Below are 19672 nucleotides of genomic sequence, written 5' to 3'. Positions count from 1 at the left end.
GATTTAATTATTCCAACTTTGCCAGTTGCATGAGGTAATACCTTTATATAATCCATTGAAAGTAGAAACTTTCAATGAAACTATGAGAGGTTCATAAACGATACAGAACTGAAAGAGATAAGGCCATCGTAAACACAGTAGTTGAGCCAGGGGATTTTGGGGGAATTAATCTGATGTATTTTTATTATGCATTGTACACAGGGAGTGGGAGAGGAGCAGCAAGCATTAGCACAGCCTCAGTGGGCAAAGTTAGTGTACAGAGCACCTGTAAACATGATCGCGTTTTACAGATTTGTTTTTAAATCGCAAAACCTGAAAATATTTGGATAATTTTAATTGACAACGATGTGTATTCTACCACAGTAAAAAAAATGTATGTAGCATTGTGGGGTTTAACACAGGAATTCTGACATTGCCTATTCAAAATGGAGCGAGACAATGTAATGATTTTTAGTTCAGTCATATTTAGTCAAAACAAGCAGGATACCGTGTTTGAATATGTCGCAGGTTCTTCAATTTCAATAGACGCGTGTTCGTTCGACCAATGAGGAAGCGTTTTGTCATAACGTTTGACCAATTACGGCTGGTTTTCATCGGGAGCGACTTCCGGTCTGGCTCACTTTTTAACAGTTGCATCAAGCTGATAATATTTTCTCCCAAAACAGCAGTTCACCCGGTACAGGTTTCATTTCTGCTTTCTTAGAGGACGAGGAAGTGAGAATAACCAAAGCTAGTATAATTCGTTATCCTTTTTTTATTTATTTGTAGCACACGTTTCCCTCTCGCGCTTATAGCTGTTTTGGCGAATTAAATCCAGTGAGAGGCGCTGGTCAGCCGTCCCGCTCAGAATAAACCTCCCCTTCGTTTGTTCCATTCCCCCTCTCGTAGCTGGCTAGCTAACCCATCGAGCTACGATAACTCTGTCCCTCCACCTGCACGCCGACATGTCGGAGTACCTGGACGACCCGTCTGTGCTCACAAAGGATAAGCTGAAGAGCGAGCTGTTGGCTCACAACGTGGAGCTGCCGAGCGGCAACCCGACCAAGGACGTATATGTGCAGCTTTATCTAAAAAACCTGACTGCTCAGAACAAGAAACATGTCACGGCCACAACTCTGGACGCTTTCTCCAGCGACGAGGAGCTGCCGCCGCCCGTGGTCTCCAACAGAAGTCGCTCCTCCGGCCGGGTGAGTGTGTTTGGCTGTTTTAGTGTCACAGCTGGAGCTGTTTTTCATGTGCAGAAGCCTCCACTTCACAGAAAAACAAGGTGGCGTAAGTTTGGGTAACTTCTCTTGTATAGTAACTGTGAGATCGTCCTTAGAAGCAACTTCGGTCAGTCGTCGAGATCAACAAACACGTATTCATTGATTTCACTCTGATATTCCTCTGTAAAATGCTCTAAAATATCAGATTGTTACGCTTAGCCACAAACGTCTGACTCCTTTCAGTGTAAAATGCGTTACTACTTTAGCAGAGACTCCCACTTCAGAGGTCTCCACCCAAAAAGTCCTGGTGACGGTATCGTTACACCAGATGAGGGTATACTTTGACCATTCATATTATTCTCGCGGACTTTTTTTTTTAAACTGCTCGTCAGATATTCTCCTCTTTGTTCCCACTGAACCACATTACCGGGGAAAAAATCGTCGTAACCAACACACAGAGGCTGTGAATGAGTGCGAGGACAAACATCCTCCCGAGTTTCCCGCTTACTTCAGGTTGAACTCGTTCTGGGGGAGTGTCTTCACTGCTGTGTGCAACAGCACAACTGCAGCTGATTCCGCTGCAGAGGCTCACAGATCTGTTATCTGTTAAGTTCAACATACAAGATGGGGTGGGTAGCAAGTCTGCTCCAGACTTGGCATAAAATCAACCCAGATACAGAAACTATTGAACCACAGATCAAGATTCTGCTGAACGTTTTCGTGTGTGTATGAATGAAGGGTGATACTGAAGAGTGTTCTATTTTTTTTTCTCTCTCTCAGCATTCCTGTTCTTATTTTGATAGTAATATTCCCCCCACAGCTTCAAACTGTCTGCATTCCTGAAATACAGAGGGAGCGGTTTGAAGGTTTTCCTCTGCAGAATGACTTCTGGAGAAGGCCGACTTTTGAATGATCTGAGCAATCCTGCCGTTTCAGACCTAGATGGAGGAGATTTTAAGCATTCAATAAAATTAGAAGCAGATAAGTTTGAGGAGTTGAACATCAATAAACTGACTTTTGAGTTGGCAGTAGAGATGTTAAATTCATAGTCATGTAAGTCAAGTGTGGACAGGAGACATTGAAGGTGTTTTTCTTTTTCTCTGACTGAATTTTTGACTTGTTGCTTAGACCAAGCAGAATATCTGAAGACATTTAGCTGTTCTGTTTCATGTTTAGCTTAACACTTCATGACTTCTGATAGGTGTATCGAAAGCTTCTGGGTTTTTTTCTGACATGTTTTGTCAGTTTAGAAATGGTTAGAGACATCTGTCTCACTGCTATGGAGAAACTAGCAACATTGTCATAAGTTTTTGATGTGTGTGTGTTAACAGTAGCGGCTAATAACGAATCCGCTAATGAGAAAAATGATCCGTTCACCAATAATTCACAGGCCTGGTGGATAGTTGCAGCTGTAGTAGTGATGGATGGGGAAAATTTAAACTGGAACAGGTGTGCAGCAGGACGTGTCTGGTCTGGCTTCATGGTGGAAGGGGCCGACTGTAAAGCGTGAGCAAAACGAAGGTGGTGACTGAGTAATGACATGTCAGCAGTATGCATTCACAGCGGCTTGTCGTTGGGAACGTTTACATTCGTGTCTCCACTGTGGACTCACTGGTACACGTCACGTGGCAGTGTGAAGCAGCTGCTCCCCAGCGAACTGCAGCTCTTTGTGAGATGTGTACTCAAACTGATCCATCTTTCATCTGTTTTCAAGTTTTCAGAGTATAACTAGATGTTGACACGAGGGGAGGGACGAGGTGTGTTTTTGTTGGTGTCACAGGGCAGACGGGTCCCACCAGTCTGCCAGGCAGCGATCTGTGGATTATGATGGAGAGGGCTCATAAGGTATCTTTGAATTTCTCAGTTGGAAAGTATGTGATATGACAGAGAGAATGTAACTGAGTAGTAAAAGAGGAATTCCTGTTGGAGGGGCCACTGATCCTCATCGTGAGGCTCCACCCACATTTTCTCTTGTCTGACGTCACTGTAACATTATGTTCTGTGTTTGTACTACAGTGTGAAAAAGTGGCAGTTAGAGAATGGTTGTTGTTTTTTTTAAGTTGGTCGATAGAGATAAAGAAACCTCAATTTGATGTCTAACTAGTGAAGCTAGAGCCAAAACCTCTGTAAAGACCCACAGGTTTTTCCGCTCATAAGGAGGTAAAAGGTCTTCCTCAAAAGTTGTTGCCGCTGTGCTTTACCTTAGAGATGGAGTGTATGGGGGGGCTTCACGGTGGTGTGGTGCTTAGCCTCACAGCAAGAGGGTTCCGGGTTCAACTCCTGGCTGGGGCCTTTCTGTGTGGAGTGTATGCGCGGCTTCTCTCCTAGTACTCCGGCTTCCGGCTGAGTGTGTTGTTTGTCTCTGTGTGGCCCTGTGATGGACTGGCGACCTGTCCAGGGTGTACCCCGCCTCTCGCCTGATGACTGCTGGGATAGGCTCCAGCCCCCCCGCGACCCAGCGGATGGATTAAGTGGGTATAGAAGATGGATGGATGGATGGACGTAGTGTAGGGCTGTGGCAATAACACATTTCTAACTGGATGTGTGTGAACGCTGTGTGCAGGAATCTTGAACCAGATGTTCCTATCTGAACATCAAGGAAGAGGGGCTGTGACGCCCTGGCTGTCTGTCCTGTGTCTCCAGAGACCGACTGTTCTTTCCATCTTCTATCTCTTTTCAATTGGAAGTTACAGTTACAGAAATGATTTGAGTCAGACTTTGAGGAGAGCCTGACTACTGTGGACCATTACAGGCAGTGAGGAGAATTTGAGGTTCTAACCAACAACCCTGTAGATCTGATTCCACATCAGTAAAGGCTCTTGTACACCAGGCTGACAGTCACGTGTCAGGATGGCCTCGAGCGTCCGTGACAGTCTTCCTTGTCTTTTCAGTGTATAATGCACTGCCGGCTGTGTTAGACTCGTTAGCTGCATTTTTTTCACCAGTCTTTATTTGGAGTTTGTCTTTCCTGTGCGTTCAAGAGAAACTGAAGTGTAAGGGTGCTAAGAGTACAGCTGGAGCTCACTTTTGTAATTTCACTGTGGCATCATCACTGTACCCTGCAGTGCATTTATCCCGCACGTGTGCACTAAACCTTCTTAGATTTTACGGAGGAAGCTTTTTAGTTTAGTGAAAAAATAGAAAGAGTTTGTAAATATGTCCACAAATAGTCCAGGAGCATGTGCTGGTGAAAGTTTGTCCTGTCTGATGGCCTGTTTGCTGCTTTCTACTCGTTCCCACCTGTTGTGGAAACATTCAGGGGAATGCAGTACTCTTATCAATGCAATAAGGAGCCTCCTCTGCTGTTAACATGTTAAAGAAAAAAAAGAAAAAAACCCTCAGATCTCCACAGAGGAATTTCTGCATCATATGCTGCCTGCGCCCTCTAGATCCCTGTTCACCACCACCACACTCGCACACATTTCCAGTCGGAAGAGTTAAGGAATTCCTTAAAAGTGAAGGAATCTACAAAGCAATGTGTGTGACTGGCGTGCTCATTGCTCGCATTTCTGAGTGATTAAAGGCTGCAGGTGGACAGGCAGCTCAGAAATTCATTCCTGGCATTTTTCAGATAGTTAGCTGAGGTTGGGAAGACTTCTTGTTAGAGAACGAGGAATGGTCAAACTGTTGTTTACATGACTGAAACGTTTCTATTGTGTGATGAGGTTTAGAAAACCACAAGCAGGCGTGGAAACATTTGCAGTAAACCTCAGCAGCGTAAACCAACTGGCTCACGCAGCCCAGCAGAGTTACAGCATGCAGCCACAGGTTCTGACACGTCCCACCACAGCGAGTACTAGTAAAGGAAAGTCTGACAGCGCTTGTTGTAAAGTTTACTTCATAGAACTATGAGCTCAGTTGTGGTGTTATGGGTGTGGCTACCGCAGAGGAAGCATATGCCCCCCCCCCCCCCCCCCCCCCCCACACACACACACGCTCCTCTTCACTCTCCACCCCAGGCTGCTGTGGTTATGAAATGTCTGGGCTCAAATCCAGAGCCAACCCTGCTGAGGGCCCACTGATGGCCCACTGATGGCCAGAAGCTGAGGAGGACGGTCTCTCTGTGTGCCTTACGTTGGTTCCACACTCTGAACCACAGCAGCACCTCGCCATCACCACCGAGCATGTCCCCGCTGCATTCCTCACATTTTTCATTGGTTTGCTGCAGCGCTCGTGGTCAAAGAGTTTTGTTTAGCTGCTTTAGCCTTCTGCTCTGCTCAGTCAGACCGCAGAGGAAGTCTTACTGTGCATAGACCACACTGTTAGGATTCTCCATCCTGACTGCTGTTAATTTGAGCACCAGAAGTGGGTTTGTTTTTGAGCAAAAAAGCCACCAGAGATGACCCTGGTGTCCAAAATAATTAGAATTTGTGGCTGGAGCTTTGCTTACATACTTAATAACACAATTAAGAAATCTTGTCTTATTACTACAGAAAGCAGAACCAATGGTGTTGGATGTTATCAATCCTCCAGTAATTTAAAATGAAGCCGATTTAATCCAGAGTTCCCATCCCCATCTCTTTCTTCCCCCTTTTTGAACTTTTGAACCCTTTTTTTTTTTTTTTACTAGCTACTACACTAGCTTGATTTTTAATAGAGATAGTGGTCAGAAAGTCTTTATTGGTGACAGCGATGGATAAGACCAGCTTGTCAGAGAGCTTTGGTATTTCTGAGTCATGTGCCGGCTCTCTGGACTGACTTGGTTCATTAGTGAGGATGCGGAGCAGTATGAAGGTGAAGGAGCTTTGTATGTCTGGAGCTCATGATCAATTTCTGATTCCCACTGTTTGTCCTGGAGCTCCTTCACACTTGCAGGATGTCCCGTGTTTTTTTGTTTGTTTTTTTTTTTTAATGTGTGAGCTCCCATATCAGGTAAGGTCCCAACTTTGCCTCTCTACCCATTTATCTTTTATTTAGTTACCTCATTAAAGAGTCGCAGCATAATCTACTCACCTCACATGAAGTCTTTAGCTGCTTTTACTAAAAATAGTTGACAACACTGGAGCTGGTTCTTGGTGTGGGTGTAATGATGTGGCTCTGTGGTAACCCTGAACAGACACAGGGACTGAAATCATTCTTTCTAAATTTCCTCTTTTCTGCTTCACATAGGAGGAATTTATATACTGGAAATGATCCAGCTTATGACCTCAGATGACGGTTTCATGCTGTAGTTTTACCTTAAACAGAAGTTTGTCACTTTCTTTCCACTTGAGGGTTTCTCATCACAACAGACGTTGTCAATGATGCAGCATCTTAGCAGAATGATCTCATTTTACACATCCAATAAACTCAGCTGTAAAATGATCAGCTTTTAATTGTAAATCAGTGTGTTTGTTAGTTGAGAAGGAGGCTAATAAATTACCCGAGGCTTGACGTTTTGACATCAGTCCTGTTTTTTTTGTTCTTTTTATTAGAAAAAAGCAACTTTCGTTGGACAAATGGCGCCTAAAATACATTTTTCTGAAATGCCACCAGCTGGCATTTTCTTTCAGCCTGTCAGCTGTTACTGTGAACAAATATTCTGTCATTTTACATGAAATTACAACCAAAACCAGACACTCAAAGAGGATTTAATCGGATAATAATTACTCATAATAGTAAATATTATTGTTAACAGTAATATATGATTTAATATGGTACTTAATGCACTAATTGGTTTTGTTCCTCTGACAGGCATTTTCTGAGAAACAAACCAATGAGTTGTTCATTTCAAGAGACCTTTTTTTTGCCTTTTTAGATGGATATTATTGCACTTTAATATGGCAAACAAGCACAACTCTGGCTTTTTGTATTGGGGCTCAGTGGAATCCAGTGGGCCACTCTATGCCCTAAAATGATCTGCTTGTATAAAGGTGTCAATTAATAGCTGCTTCTGTGGTGCTTTGATCCAAGCATGCCACAGACATTCCATTAAGACTCAGAGAATGGTGTTCCCTTGTGAAGGTGTGCCACGGAATTACTTGTTTTCATATATGGTGTGTATTGTGACAAAAACTACACCGGCTAGCTAAAAAGAGCTTTTCTCCGCCACCTATTGGAGCTTGTAGATGAAGTCTCATCTGTTGCCAGAGCAACGGGAGATAACCTTGCCATCATCTAGCCTCACCTGCATCTCGTTGCGTTCGTACAAACAAAACCGATCACGTTCATTTAATAAAGTAGAGATTAAGATCGATGTGCCCGTGCTTTAATGATGTGGCAGTGATACTGATCAGATTTTTTATTTACACATCACGTTGTAATGCTGTCAGCATTCTTGTTTCCATTTTTGACGGCTTTCCTTCCTGTTTTGGCTGCAGCAGCTGTGTAGTTTCACAGTCTGCCTGTATTATAGTGTGCGATTGGTCATCTGAGGCCAAATCCACCTGTTTTACATTAACGTGCACATATCCAGAGTTGGAAAAGCAGGGAGGACTTCTTGAGTTGATGACTAGTATCATAGTGCCACTTAATGAGATCTCTGTAGTTAATTTAGATGAACTACAGATAGAACCTGTTCTGTTGTCCAGGCTGTAGGCATAAAGTCGCCCCTTCTTCAGCATCTCTGTGCATTCTTCTTGCATTCTGCTCTTCCTGTGTCAGCCGTTCATCATTAAGATATTGCTGTAAATGTGTGAGAATTTCCTGCACTTTAAGTTCTACATCTGTAGCATTTGGCGAAACTGTGAACAAGACTGAAATTCAGGTCACATGACCTCCATCCTTTCTGGAAGTGACGGGTGGCACCATACATGATGACTTTTCATCAGCAGCACTGCCGTATGCATCTATGGAAACAAGATTGCAGCCCGTGTAACTACTGCGCGTTCAAAACGTGTTTTTAAAACTTTTATTTTTCTTACTGTGAGGCAGATTCTTCTTGTGGCTGTGAGCCAAGGTGTCGTGTCAGTCTGCTGGCTTCAAACACTGTAATTTCCTGTGGGCTGGTGTGTGAGGGGCAGCTTCAGTTCTGCATGCTGTTTACTATCATGAAACGCCTGCAGCAACTGCTCAGAGAGCGGACTCTGTCCCTCGTGAATATGTGTGTTCCTGTGCATCATCACATGCATTAGTCTAAATATTATAGATGGGGCATTGTCTTTTCTTTTTTTTTCTAAAATGCTAAAATCTCATGTGTGCTTGTTTCATGCACGTGTTTGCTGACTGCAGCATGTTTATCAGTTATTTTTATTTGTTTTTTTGGGATGATTATTACCTTTATTTTGTGGTAGCTTTAAATTGTGTAAATATTAAAAATATGTCATAGTTTCTACAGTTTAGACTGTTTAAATGTGATGCACCAACTGGCTGCGTGACTGTTTTCATGATTGGGATTAACAAAGCGCAAATAAATGATAAATTATTGACCCAAAACTCTGGACATAAACTGTTCCAACTGACAGTGGCAAATCCCGGTTAGAGCTGCCTTTATGACACTGAAAATCTGACTTAAGGCTCAACATACCGCTAATCTGTCTTTGTGGTACAGCCAAGCTCTGATTAATGCGATTCTGTTGGACCGGAGTGTCAGTTTGTGTAAAGAAATTAACTTTTGTGTTGAACTGTTTGATCAAGTCTTTGGGTAATAAGAGAGTTAACTACCTGCCACCCCAGCTGTTTTAATTCCACTCCGGGCTGAAGAGAAATTACTTTGAGTTTTTAACTGGCTGCTATCGTGCCACAGAAAGCCACCCGGAAAACAGACAAGGTTCAGCCGGATGAGCTCGACGTGACGGCGCTCACTGACGAGGGCCTGAGGGACGAGCTGATGAAGCACGGAGTGGATGCGGGCCCGATCGTAGGTGAGTGCTCCTCAGCATTCGTATGCATGACTGCAACGGTCACACATGGAAGAGTGTTTTGTGTTGGCGATGCACTGTCCTCATGGGAGGTGGCTGACATGTTTAACCCTTTTCATGGACATCGAGGAAATTAACTTTTCTGTAGTTTTTTTTTTTTTTTTAAAAATTCAATTTACCCTCCTATCGGTTTCTTTCTTTGTTGTTTGGAAGCTAAACATTTATTCTGTCGTATGCCAGATTCAGGTTTGATGTGTTTCAAAACAAAAAAAAATTCAAGGAATACAAGGGTTTTTTTTCCCCTGTAACAAACAAATGAAAGTAGTTTTTAGTTACCTGTAATTAGTTTTACAGCTTCTAGACAAGTCTCCACAGCTGCTATTCACATACCAACAGTATAAAAATATCACCACAGGCTCGCAGGTATCTGATGCCTCTTACCTCTAATCTGTGGATCGTGTTTTATTTTTTTATGGTTTTATTGTTCTGTTTAGCCACTGACGAACAGTAGGCTGCTTCTTGATAAGCTGAACTGCAGATGGAATGTAGAGGAGCCACAACAAGCTCTAGTAGCTTTTACATGAAAGTTGCTGGACAGGAAATTGGATGCAGAGAGAGGGGATGACGTACAGCAAAGGGTCCGAGCAGGGAGTCGAACTCAAGCCGGCTGCTTCGAGGACCCGTAAGCTTTGTACATGATGCACCTGCTCTGCTGTTGAGCTAATTAATCACGGCTTATTAAGAGGTTTTTGCTTGAGCCGTCTAATTGGATGAAATGTATAACAAGCAGCATGCAGAAGCATTACATATACTGTTTGATAGCTGTACTTGTGATCAGAGTCGTTGCCATGGAGGGATTCGGCTAATATCTTTATCGAGTTTTTGGGGGTCAAATCGAATCGTCTGCATGGCAAGGTTTCTTTCCATTTTTTTAGTTAAAGTAAAGTTAGTTAAAGTCTAAGTATCGACGCGAAAGCCGTTGTGCGCTAAACATTCAAAAGTATACAGATGTTGAGGCAGTTTGTGGGATTCCTCTTTGGGGTCCTGTCGGATTGGATGGGAGCATCTATGAACTGCCTGCAGAGAAATCCATCTTAAGTTCGGGCTTTGGCTGGATCCTGAAGCGGCATTGCTTCGTCCCAGCTGTGTGCTTTAGGTTATGATTTATTGAAACCAGCTGATTATTATTTTTCTTTTTCTTTTCTTTTTTTCTTTATAATGCCATTGGAAAATAAATTGATGTTTAAGTGTTGGCTGTAGCTCAGGAGGAAGGGCAGTGGGGTTCCAAATTTCCAAAAGTACAAATACAGCACTTTATTTCTATTTAAGTTTTATCTACAAACTACTGCAAAGTAGAATATTCTGTAATTCCTTTACTTTTGAATTAATTTTTTTTTTATTTACAGGAACAGCTAAAGAAGACCCTGTAGTCTTTTTTTTATTATTATTATTATTTTTTATGAATAAACCTGCCGAGCTTGTAAAAACCAGAATGATCTTTACTGATACCATGTCGCAATCTCATTGCTATTCACACGCAATGTTGTTGTGCATGTGCATGTTTAATTAAATGCCACCCACCACTGCTGCTCCCAGCCTCCACCCGTAAGCTGTATGAGAAGAAGCTGCAGAAGCTGCTAGATGATGGTGATGCTGCACAGCTGCCTGTGCCACAGCTGCTTCCTACAGACATCCAAGTTAACCACAACGGCAACTCTGAATCCGACGTCTACAGCGACAAGGACGATGGTAAGAACGTTCATACAGGTTTCTGTCCTTAGCATTTTTATTTATTTACTTTTTTTAAACTAATGAGTAAATGATGAGGATCGGGTCTGGGATCAGCAGACTAACCTCTCCATCTTCCACTTGAAGCAGTCACACGGTTTACAAGGTAAATGTATTGAAAAGAAAGGAGTGCTGTGTATTTCATGTACTGTTGTCGTTGTGGCCCAACATTTGTAAGATAACTCAACCACGAACAGAAGATCACACTGAACTGCAGCAGGTCTATTTGTAGCATTTTAAAGGGGCTATTTTATATTATATCCTTAAGTTCTCTTGGGCCTGCTTGAATCCAATTCTTCTTGGAATTAGGTGTGTCTTAGGTGTGTTTTCAGCACAACACCGGTCCTCTCCTTACGAGTTGCTGATCTCACCAGAATGATGGGGTGTGGGCACAGAGAGACTGTAAACGGGGAGGTGTGAAGAGAGGGTTAGGGAGAGGGGCCACTGTGCTAAAACCAACAGATGTTTTGACCAGAGCCTTTCTCATACATCTCAATAAAAGCTGAAACTGTGTCAAATCATTAAAAAAAAAGGATAATTAATAATATCTCACCTTTTTAAAACCTGGAATCAACTTATCAGTCTGAAGAGACTGAGATGCCAGTAAGCTTCAGAGCATCCAACCATCGAGTGACTGACAGTGTGTGTGCAGCTCTTTTTGGAGGTCAACTAAATTAATAGAATTTAAATGCAACAATGATGGAATATTTATTCTATCATTACTGATAAATGTTTCGGTTATGTACAGACACTTTAGTCTACATAAATACCTTTTTTTTTTATTACAGATATCAAAGGGATTAATTTATTTAGTGTGTAAATTAATATTTTTTTTCTGATAAAACTCTACTTTGTGACAGTTTTTGTTTTCTTTGAAATGCAAAAGAAGAAATTAGGTTGTCACTTTTCCCTCCATGGTACTGACTATTAAGTATTTTCCTGGGTATGTACTGTTTGAAATTCTGGAATGTGACAGCCCTACCTTGAAAATAAGGTATTGATATAATTGGTGTAAAGTAACACTTAATTGTTGATTACTGAAGCTGTGTTTTTGAACTGCGCTGCTTTTTCAGATGTGATAGCAGCACCAGAACCAGAGCCTGTAACGGAACCAGAACCAGCTCCAGTGGTGGTGGAGAGACCAGTGAGGAGCAGAGGGAAGACCCCCGTCACCACCCGCACCCGCAGCAGCCAGCATCAAACAGTAAGGGAGTGCTTTTCAAAGCTTTGAGCCAAAATGGAATGGAAACGCACATGTCTGCACTGCCATGCTGACTGCCCGCAGGACCAAAAAGGAACTGCTGAGAGCAGCAGAAATAATCCTGGTTTCTGTGTTGTTAGCGGCCCTGCAGATCTGAACGCACACATCCGTGAGAGTAGTGATTATTATCTGATGTCTGATGGAGCATCAGCTTGGTTGTCGATTGTATGTGATTCTGCTGCTCTAACCTAAGTGATGGGGGAGCGGTATATTTCCTGGTGGAAATATAATCTTGTTATAATGCTTCCACGGTAGTTTAAGACCTTTCTATGCCACATTCTTGTTGGACCAGAATCGGGGACCACTTTTCCACAACATCTCTGAATTAAAGAATAAGTGAAACTCACTTTTTAGGTTGATGTCCTCACAATTATTGTAGCACATTTTAAAAAGTGAATTGCACACCCAAAACGTCATTCTGGCCCTGACTTCGGTCACCAAAAGTGTCACGAATTACTGCTGTCCATGGAATTTGAGTGGAAGGAAATTGAATGTTTTGCTGCAGTTAAGAATGAAATGAGACCTCAATGCTGCGAATCAACACCCGTTTTAAATTCGAGTCAGTTTTTAGCTTTTACAGGCTGTTGTCCAGCTATCGCCTCATTGATTGGATGTTTCAGGCTAAATGCACCTGTCTCCATTTGTCTTTCGTTTGGGGGGCTTCTTCAATACCGGACCACAGTTGGTCCTGAGGCGGCAGCATCATCACTGGTGCGTCGATCAACAAGCTGGTGGCCAGAATCCGTGTCTGTTCATGTATGTCCTGTTTGTGTGACGAGCACGATTACACACAAGCCTGTAAGAGGTCATGTGCACAGCAGCACAGGCGATAACATCTGGCATATCCACAGCTCGATAGAGGCAGCAACAAGCCATAGAAGTAAGCCATCGTAAGTCGGCGGGTCAAGTGTTGTAAAACATTTAGTTGAAAATTTCCTGATAGAAAAGTGAAAGATGCTTATTTGTTCTGTTAGTGGTATTTGTTTGACATATGAAAAGCAGCTGGTCACACTGAGTCGACGAATCACTCGTTTTCTCTTAAATGACTACCTTCCACTACTGATGAACAATGTAAAGGCTGTGATCAGTGGGGTTTGCTTTGATTTACTGGGGCAGAAAGATGATGACGCGTATGGTGATCCTGAGCACCAGTGTTTGAATGCTCAATGGCTGTTTTTAAAAAAAAAAAAAAAAAAAAAAAAAAAAGCTAACTTGAACAGTTTGTGCTCTGTCCACCTCTGATGTGTGCTGTGAAGCAGGCAGGAGGGACATGGCAGCTGCCTTTCATTAGTTTCCTCTGAACCTGGCAAAGGAAGTAGTTTTTTTTCTGTTTTTTTTCACCCTTCCCTTCCTTTATGCTGGAGTGCAGTCACACCCAGCTGAGAGTTAGACTGTTGGTTCAGCGTATCAGTGCTGCTTGCCAGATTCAAAGCACATGATATGGATTAGCTGCTGTCTCGCACATGCAGTATTCTTTAAACTTCTCAACAGACTTTTCTCTGTTCCCACCCTCCTTCTCTCCCATCCTCATAGTTGTTGTTACCAAAACTGATCATTTTAGACCTCCTGTTTTAGTTTAGTCTCTTGAAAGTTTTGCCTGTGATTTTAGCTTTGTCTTTGTCTTTTAGAAACTCAGTGTGAACAGCCTCTTCTGGATAAATCACAGCCGTGTGCTATTTCCCGCATGCGCAGGCTGTGATCCAGCTGTGTGTTTTTGCTGTTCTCTCTTACAGCTAACAGCTCCTCCTGCTGCTTATACAGAGAAGGTGCATCTGTTGAGCTGAGGCTTCAGGAATGAGAGGCATGTGAAAACTGGTGGGCTGCCTCTAATGATCTGATATAAGCTATGGAGGAGGGGCTGTCTGTCTGTCTGTCTGCCTCGGTGTGTGCGTGTTCCCTCATTTGGACCTTATCTGGTATATTCCCTGTCCGTGGGGACCAAAGCATGTTCCTGAAGATGTAGAACATGTGGGGTTCAGGTGAGGGTTCGAACTAAGGTGTTGAAGTTGAGGTTAGGGTTCGGACGGGGCTGTCCACAATGACTGGAAATGAATGCTATGTCCTAATAAGGATAGCTGAGTAAATGCATGCATAGGTGTTTGTGGGAGAAAATTGGTTCAGACTCATTGAAATTTAGGTTGAGTGGAGATTGAGCTGGAGCACGATGGGTGTTAATTTCACGTGTTCTTACAAATCCTGTTCTTCTAATCAAACCTCTCTTTAACATCGTTAAATGTAGCCTGATACCGTGGGCCATCTGGAACTGCAGTTAAAGTGAGTGATAAAATGAAGCTCTTGCGTTCTTGTCTGCCGGTGTTTGCAAAGCGAGACCCACTGAAGGACGATGAGGAAGATGAAGAGCCTGTCCGGAGAGTAAAGCTCGGACCCAAGCGGTTATCCCGGAGAACGGTGAATACAGTCCTTCCACAGTTTGACTGTTTGAACCCACCTGTGTACAGTTTCACACACCCTCCACTCCACACTGATCACTTTCCATGTCCTCTTTGGTGCCTTCATAGATCTTTCTACTTCTTCTCCAACTGTTTGGACATTTGTTGCAGAGGCTCATCCCCAGCTTGTAAATACATTCAGTAGAAACATTATTAAAAACCTACAAATGCATCATGTGGAGTTTCTAAATGGCATTACCGTATTTTCTGGACTATAAGTCCATGTTTTTAAATGTTAATTCATACTGACTGGCATGAAGCAAGGAGTAAACATTTCTATCTACAGCCGCGAGAGGACACTCTAGGCTTGTGACAGCTATATGCTGCTCCTGTTCCACTGAAAAAATTTACCGAAACATTAACTTAAAGACAACTGAGAAAGATGCCGCCAAAAAGAAAATCCTCTTCTGCAGATTACAAACTGCAGGTAGTAAAATATGCAGTAAGCGAGCAGCAGAAAGAAAGTTTTGGAGTGTGACAACGGTGTGTCAGAAACTGCCAGCAGACTTCCAAACCATAAATAAATGCGACTTGTATACTTTTTTTTTTTTTTTTTCCTCTTCATGACGCATTTTTTGACTGATGCGACTTGTACTCCAGAGCGACTTATAGTCCGGAAAATACGGTATAAGATTTTTCTCACAAGATGCTTACAGGATCCTTTAAACGGTAACTAACATGTCAGTCGTCGCTAAGAATGGATTGGACTTATTTTAGTGATTATAAATGACTTTTTACTCCGTGACTGTCCAGAAAAAACAGCTACAGTAGATTTTAGTAAATCATTTTGACAACATAAACTGCACCGAGCCCCGGGGGGTTTACACTGTGATCTAATTAAGCTCAGCTGTGTGAAGAATGGATGCATCAAACAAATGGCAGATTTTTCAGAACAATTGGCTAAATGATTGGTCAATGAGACCCATCAGAAGTTTGAATGTAGGAAATCTAAATTGTATTTAGGGATGCAGAGAAAAATGTATTTAATTCTTTCTCTGATGCCGACCCACAGCTCGCAGTCGGACTGGAATGCTGTCGGATAACAAAGCTCCGCAACAAATGTATGAAAACTCATTGAGAAATGTTTCAGTACTGGTGTAACTACAACCAGACCCAGTCCTCTTCTTTTGTCATGCTTGAGTGTTTGTCATGGCACCAAAAAAGAAATTCCACTTGGATTTTCCGTTTCGACTTAATAAGGATGATTTCCCTCAGGATGGCTGAAAGCCCCAGAAACCTCATATATCCATCCTTCGTTCTGTCCCCTCTCCTGTCTTCGATGGCTTCTCTGTCCCAGCAGATGGACCCTGAGGATCTCAGGCCTTTTAACAATCCGGTCCACTGGGTGTCGAGCAGGACCCACCACAGGCCCAACAGTCCAGTTCAGGCTGTTGGTTCCGCGTCCAGACCTGCTCAGGTAGCTGTAGACCTCTGCAGGCTGTTTGTTCACTCACTTCAACCTGCATGGACTCACAGGGCTGTTGGTTCCAGTATGTGTTCATCTGTTGAGCAGATGACTGATTTGGCTTTAGGGATCCTCTCTGTTAACTTATCTCATCTCAGACTGCACTTATGGTGGGCATGTGGAAGAGAAATGTGTCACTTGGGATTGGTATTTTCCTGCTGTCAGAATAAACCAGTAGAATTGTCAACTGAACCTTAGGGCTTCCTTGGTGCTTTGCAAGTTGTTGTTTTTTTTTTTTTCCTGCACAAAATCCATGCATTCAGCACGAACTCAGGCTGCTTTTACATGCACAAGTTTTTCATATTGATCTGATAAACCACTTTGAATAGAATGCTGCCATGTAAACGGCATTTCTGATCACATTAATCTGAATAAGCGAGCAATGATTAAATGAAGCTTTGTAGTGTGTTCTGACCTTAGTCACATAATATAGACACGTATCTTGTATTCAGATCATGTAAACACCTTGATCTTATTTAGATTAACGTCAATAGTTAGAACATTGCATTGCATGTACTCTGTCATAGTTTTTATTTAGCATTTTTTCCTGCTAACAGTTAAGTAGGGGACATTAATGTGGGTCATAAGAAGAGGCCCAATACTAGTAGAAGGTAGCCATGGTCTGCAGAGATTCAGGGACACTCCTCTGCCTCCTGGAAGCTGTCCTTACTTTCTCACGCCTGTGTCGGTCTCTGAGGATGTCCTGATCGGCATTACTCCTAGATTCCACCGGATGCAGCTCTGTCACATGTAGACTGTGAGGCGGTTTTCTTTTGCCTTTCATGTCTCCGTGCGTCACTCTGGAGGAGTGTCAGAAGCAAAGCATATCATCTCCATAACTATATATTGCATTGAGCGAGAATAGAAAATATCCGTGGCTTTTAAAACTGTCATTGACCTTAATTTCTATATGTTGTACTCTGTTTACCTATATTTTCTAAGAAGGATCATACTCTCCCTCTGACCAGTTGGTTTACCGAGGGGGGGCTGTGTTTTGAGTCTTAGTCTTACGAGAAATGGACCGCTCAGACTGTCCCTATTTAAAACTTTTAGCTCCGAGAAGAAGAACCGGGGCTGCGTCTTCTGAAAGCCAGCATGGATTTGTCTCCACAGCCAGCTGCTCTGCTCAACACTGCTCTGCTGGAGGTCAGACTTTTGCTGTCCTCTTCTCCTCAGTATCTTTTGTGCTGAATTCACAGTGGTTCAACATGAAATGGTCTGTTCACTGAACACCAGTCAACCAGCACAGTGGTGATGAAGCACGAGGAGTGTTGGGGTTCCTGGGTGGGTGGCAGTTCTGTAACACCCCTGGATTTGAATACTTTGTGTCGGTGTTTCAGGAACCTGAACAAACTACTGAATCAGCAATGGGACACAGACAGTGTGTGGCAGCTTTCAGAGCAGCAGCAGCTGGGGTCTGTAGAAAAAAGCATTTTAGTGTTCTTTGGTGTAATTGAAAATGATTTTTTATTTTTTTTTGTTTGTATATTTGAACATGTTCATCTAATAATCCAGTCTGCTTTGCACAAGTCAAAGAGACTGCCTCAGGAATGGAGTCCACGCCCTGCTGCCACACCACCAAGGCCTTCATCGCCTTTGGTCCTTCTCTCCAGAGTCGACCCTCTCACCTTAAGGCCAGAGTGTGACATCTCACTTAGAAAGACTCAGAAGTCCCAGGTCGGTTTGAAGCTCTGCAGTTGCTCTCCAGCAGGGGTACAGCTCCTCTCATTAAGTCTCTCCTGTAGTTTCTCACTGCTTCATCCTGACATACAGTATATGTCTGCGTCAAATGTTCTAATTCACAGCCTTTACACACCAACAAAATGTGTGGGTGAGCTGGTCAGTTTTGAGTATGTGTGCAGCTGTTGAGGATTTCTGAAGGAGCAGTTGTGACAGCTGAAATGGTGCCTGGTTGAACACACACACACACACACCTTCTGTAAGTGAGAGGAGTGTGTCCGCCAGATGCCCTCCTGCAGAAAATCACCAGCTTTCTATGCACCAGCATGTCAGAGGTTAGAATGACGGGTGCAGGGCAGAGGCTGGGCTCTGACAACGTGTAGTTCAGCAGTAAACATGGTGCTTGGCCCTGGAGTTTGAACTGGTACATGGGGAGAGGCGTGTGATATCAGGCAGGGGCTCTCTGCTTCTCCATCGTCTGTCATGCAGAGCATGCAGCTTACCATTGTTGTGTTCTTGTATAAGCATCGCTCCTCGTTGGTTTGTCTCTGTGTAGGTCGAGAAAATCGCAGCCGGTGACCAAACCTCAAAAGTGGAAGAGAAGGATGTTCTGAAGGAGCTCTTGCCCAATGACATCGGCAGTCCAACAGGCCTCACGTAAGTAACCATAGTTACTTACATCACATCACTTGATGTTTTTTCATTGTAAGTAAAGTTGGCCGGCAGTTGTGAGCCAACAGTCGAATATATCATTCCTGTCATAATGATTAATGGCAACAGACACTACAACCTTGGTGGCAATGATTAGAAGTTTGAGGATTTTTTTATTTCTTGATGAGAGAAATAGATAAAAACTTCAGGTTCATTAATCAATACAAGCTGCTGTCAGTCTCCACCCTGTGATTTTCCTCACTGGGTCAATGATGCAGTGTGACAACAGCCCAACCAACAGTTATTTATTTATTTGTTTTAATAATTTTTTAAACGAAACAAAAACGGGACTCTACTGTTTTTACGTTCCACAGCGCCACCTGTCGGCGGCCCATCCGTGGAGCCGCAGGTCGCCCAGTGATCTCCAGTGACCTGTGGAATGTTCAAAACCACCTCCTCTCTCCAAAAACCACCAAGACCACCAACTACACCTACACAGATAGCCACACTGTCAACAGAGTCAGCAGCCTTCCGCCCTCCACCTCCTCTACCTCCACCTCGTCCTCCAGCCTCTTTACTGCAGCCCCCCCTGCAGGTCAAACAAAAGGAGTGGCCCGCGGTATGTCTCTGTGGATAAAGCTGTCCCTGCTTGGCATCGTGGCTGGCTTCCTGTTCTTGGTGTACCAGGCCATGGAGACCAACTTCATCAGCCCGTTTCCAAACCAAGTCACAGACGCATAGAGAGCACAGGAAGAGTCTGGGGGGGGGGAGCAGAAGCACGTCTGCTTCTACTTTCTCAGTTTTTAAGTGTGAATCTGCATTGTAGCCATTTTGCTCTTTACCTCTGACATCAAGCTTTGTTTTTTAATATTTCCTCATTTCTGAACCAGTTTCCAGTGAGCCTATAAAGAGAAATTAAAAGGACAAAACTGTCTTGCTGTTTTGGTCCATCCTTAATGGCGGACTTCAGGCTGCATCAAAGTCTGCCAGTGATCGACTTCCAGAGACACACACACACACACACACACAGGAGCATTCACAGAATAGTGAAGGCTCCCTTCTTATTGCCATGTGACCTGTTTTTATTCCATGGTTGTACCTGCATTGTGTGTGCATGTGTATAGATGAGGTTTTAACTCTTTGCTTTAGTGTCTGTCTCTGTTAGTCATCTCCAGGCTTGAAGGTGGACTCATGTTTTGTACTTTCGACCATCTTTGTTAATGTGACAGGGAGGCTTGTTGTTTTAACCCACATGCTTTCAGATCCTCTGAAATTGTTCATCAATATTTTGTTATTTTCTTACAATAGAAATAAAATTCTCTGTGTATTCTTTATAATTATGTATTCACTGTCAGACATAATAAATTTCCACTCAATAAACTATTGTGTTGTTA

General features: G+C 43.1%; 1 protein-coding gene across 7 annotated transcripts; it reads left to right on the top strand.

Moving 5' to 3' along the window:
• Positions 1-629: 629 nt before the first annotated feature.
• Positions 630-19672, top strand: tmpoa (thymopoietin a). Of its 7 annotated transcripts, none has more exons than XM_072377377.1 (8): positions 630-1187; positions 8869-8986; positions 10580-10732; positions 11845-11975; positions 14358-14441; positions 15783-15899; positions 17001-17093; positions 17288-17419. In XM_072377377.1, the coding sequence occupies exons 1-8, from the start codon at positions 945-947 to the stop codon at positions 17402-17404; spliced, it is 1056 nt and encodes a 351-aa protein (XP_072233478.1). In that variant the 5' UTR covers positions 630-944; the 3' UTR covers positions 17405-17419. The 7 variants fall into 7 exon arrangements, with proteins under 7 accessions (XP_072233478.1, XP_072233479.1, XP_072233480.1 ...); XM_072377373.1 differs by lacking the exons at positions 17001-17093; positions 17288-17419 and adding exons at positions 18184-18284; positions 18653-19672 and having other exon boundaries at positions 633-1187; XM_072377378.1 differs by lacking the exon at positions 14358-14441 and having other exon boundaries at positions 632-1187.

The sequence above is a fragment of the Leuresthes tenuis genome, unplaced genomic scaffold, assembly GCF_036924035.1.
Source record: "Leuresthes tenuis unplaced genomic scaffold, fLeuTen1.0.hap1 SCAF_23, whole genome shotgun sequence".
In the NCBI taxonomy this organism is placed as follows: domain Eukaryota; kingdom Metazoa; phylum Chordata; class Actinopteri; order Atheriniformes; family Atherinopsidae; genus Leuresthes; species Leuresthes tenuis.
Note: the sequence above shows the minus strand (reverse complement) of the source record. Positions and strands in the feature narration are given on the sequence as shown.

Bases quoted from the DNA above. Each gene is read 5' to 3' on its own strand.
- tmpoa (XM_072377373.1), top strand. From the start codon at position 945: ATGTCGGAGTACCTGGACGACCCGTCTGTGCTCACAAAGGATAAGCTG. The intron at 8,987-10,579 runs GTGAGTGCTCCT...TGCTGCTCCCAG, and splicing joins GGATGCGGGCCCGATCGTAG to CCTCCACCCGTAAGCTGTAT. The intron at 10,733-11,844 runs GTAAGAACGTTC...CTGCTTTTTCAG, and splicing joins CTACAGCGACAAGGACGATG to ATGTGATAGCAGCACCAGAA.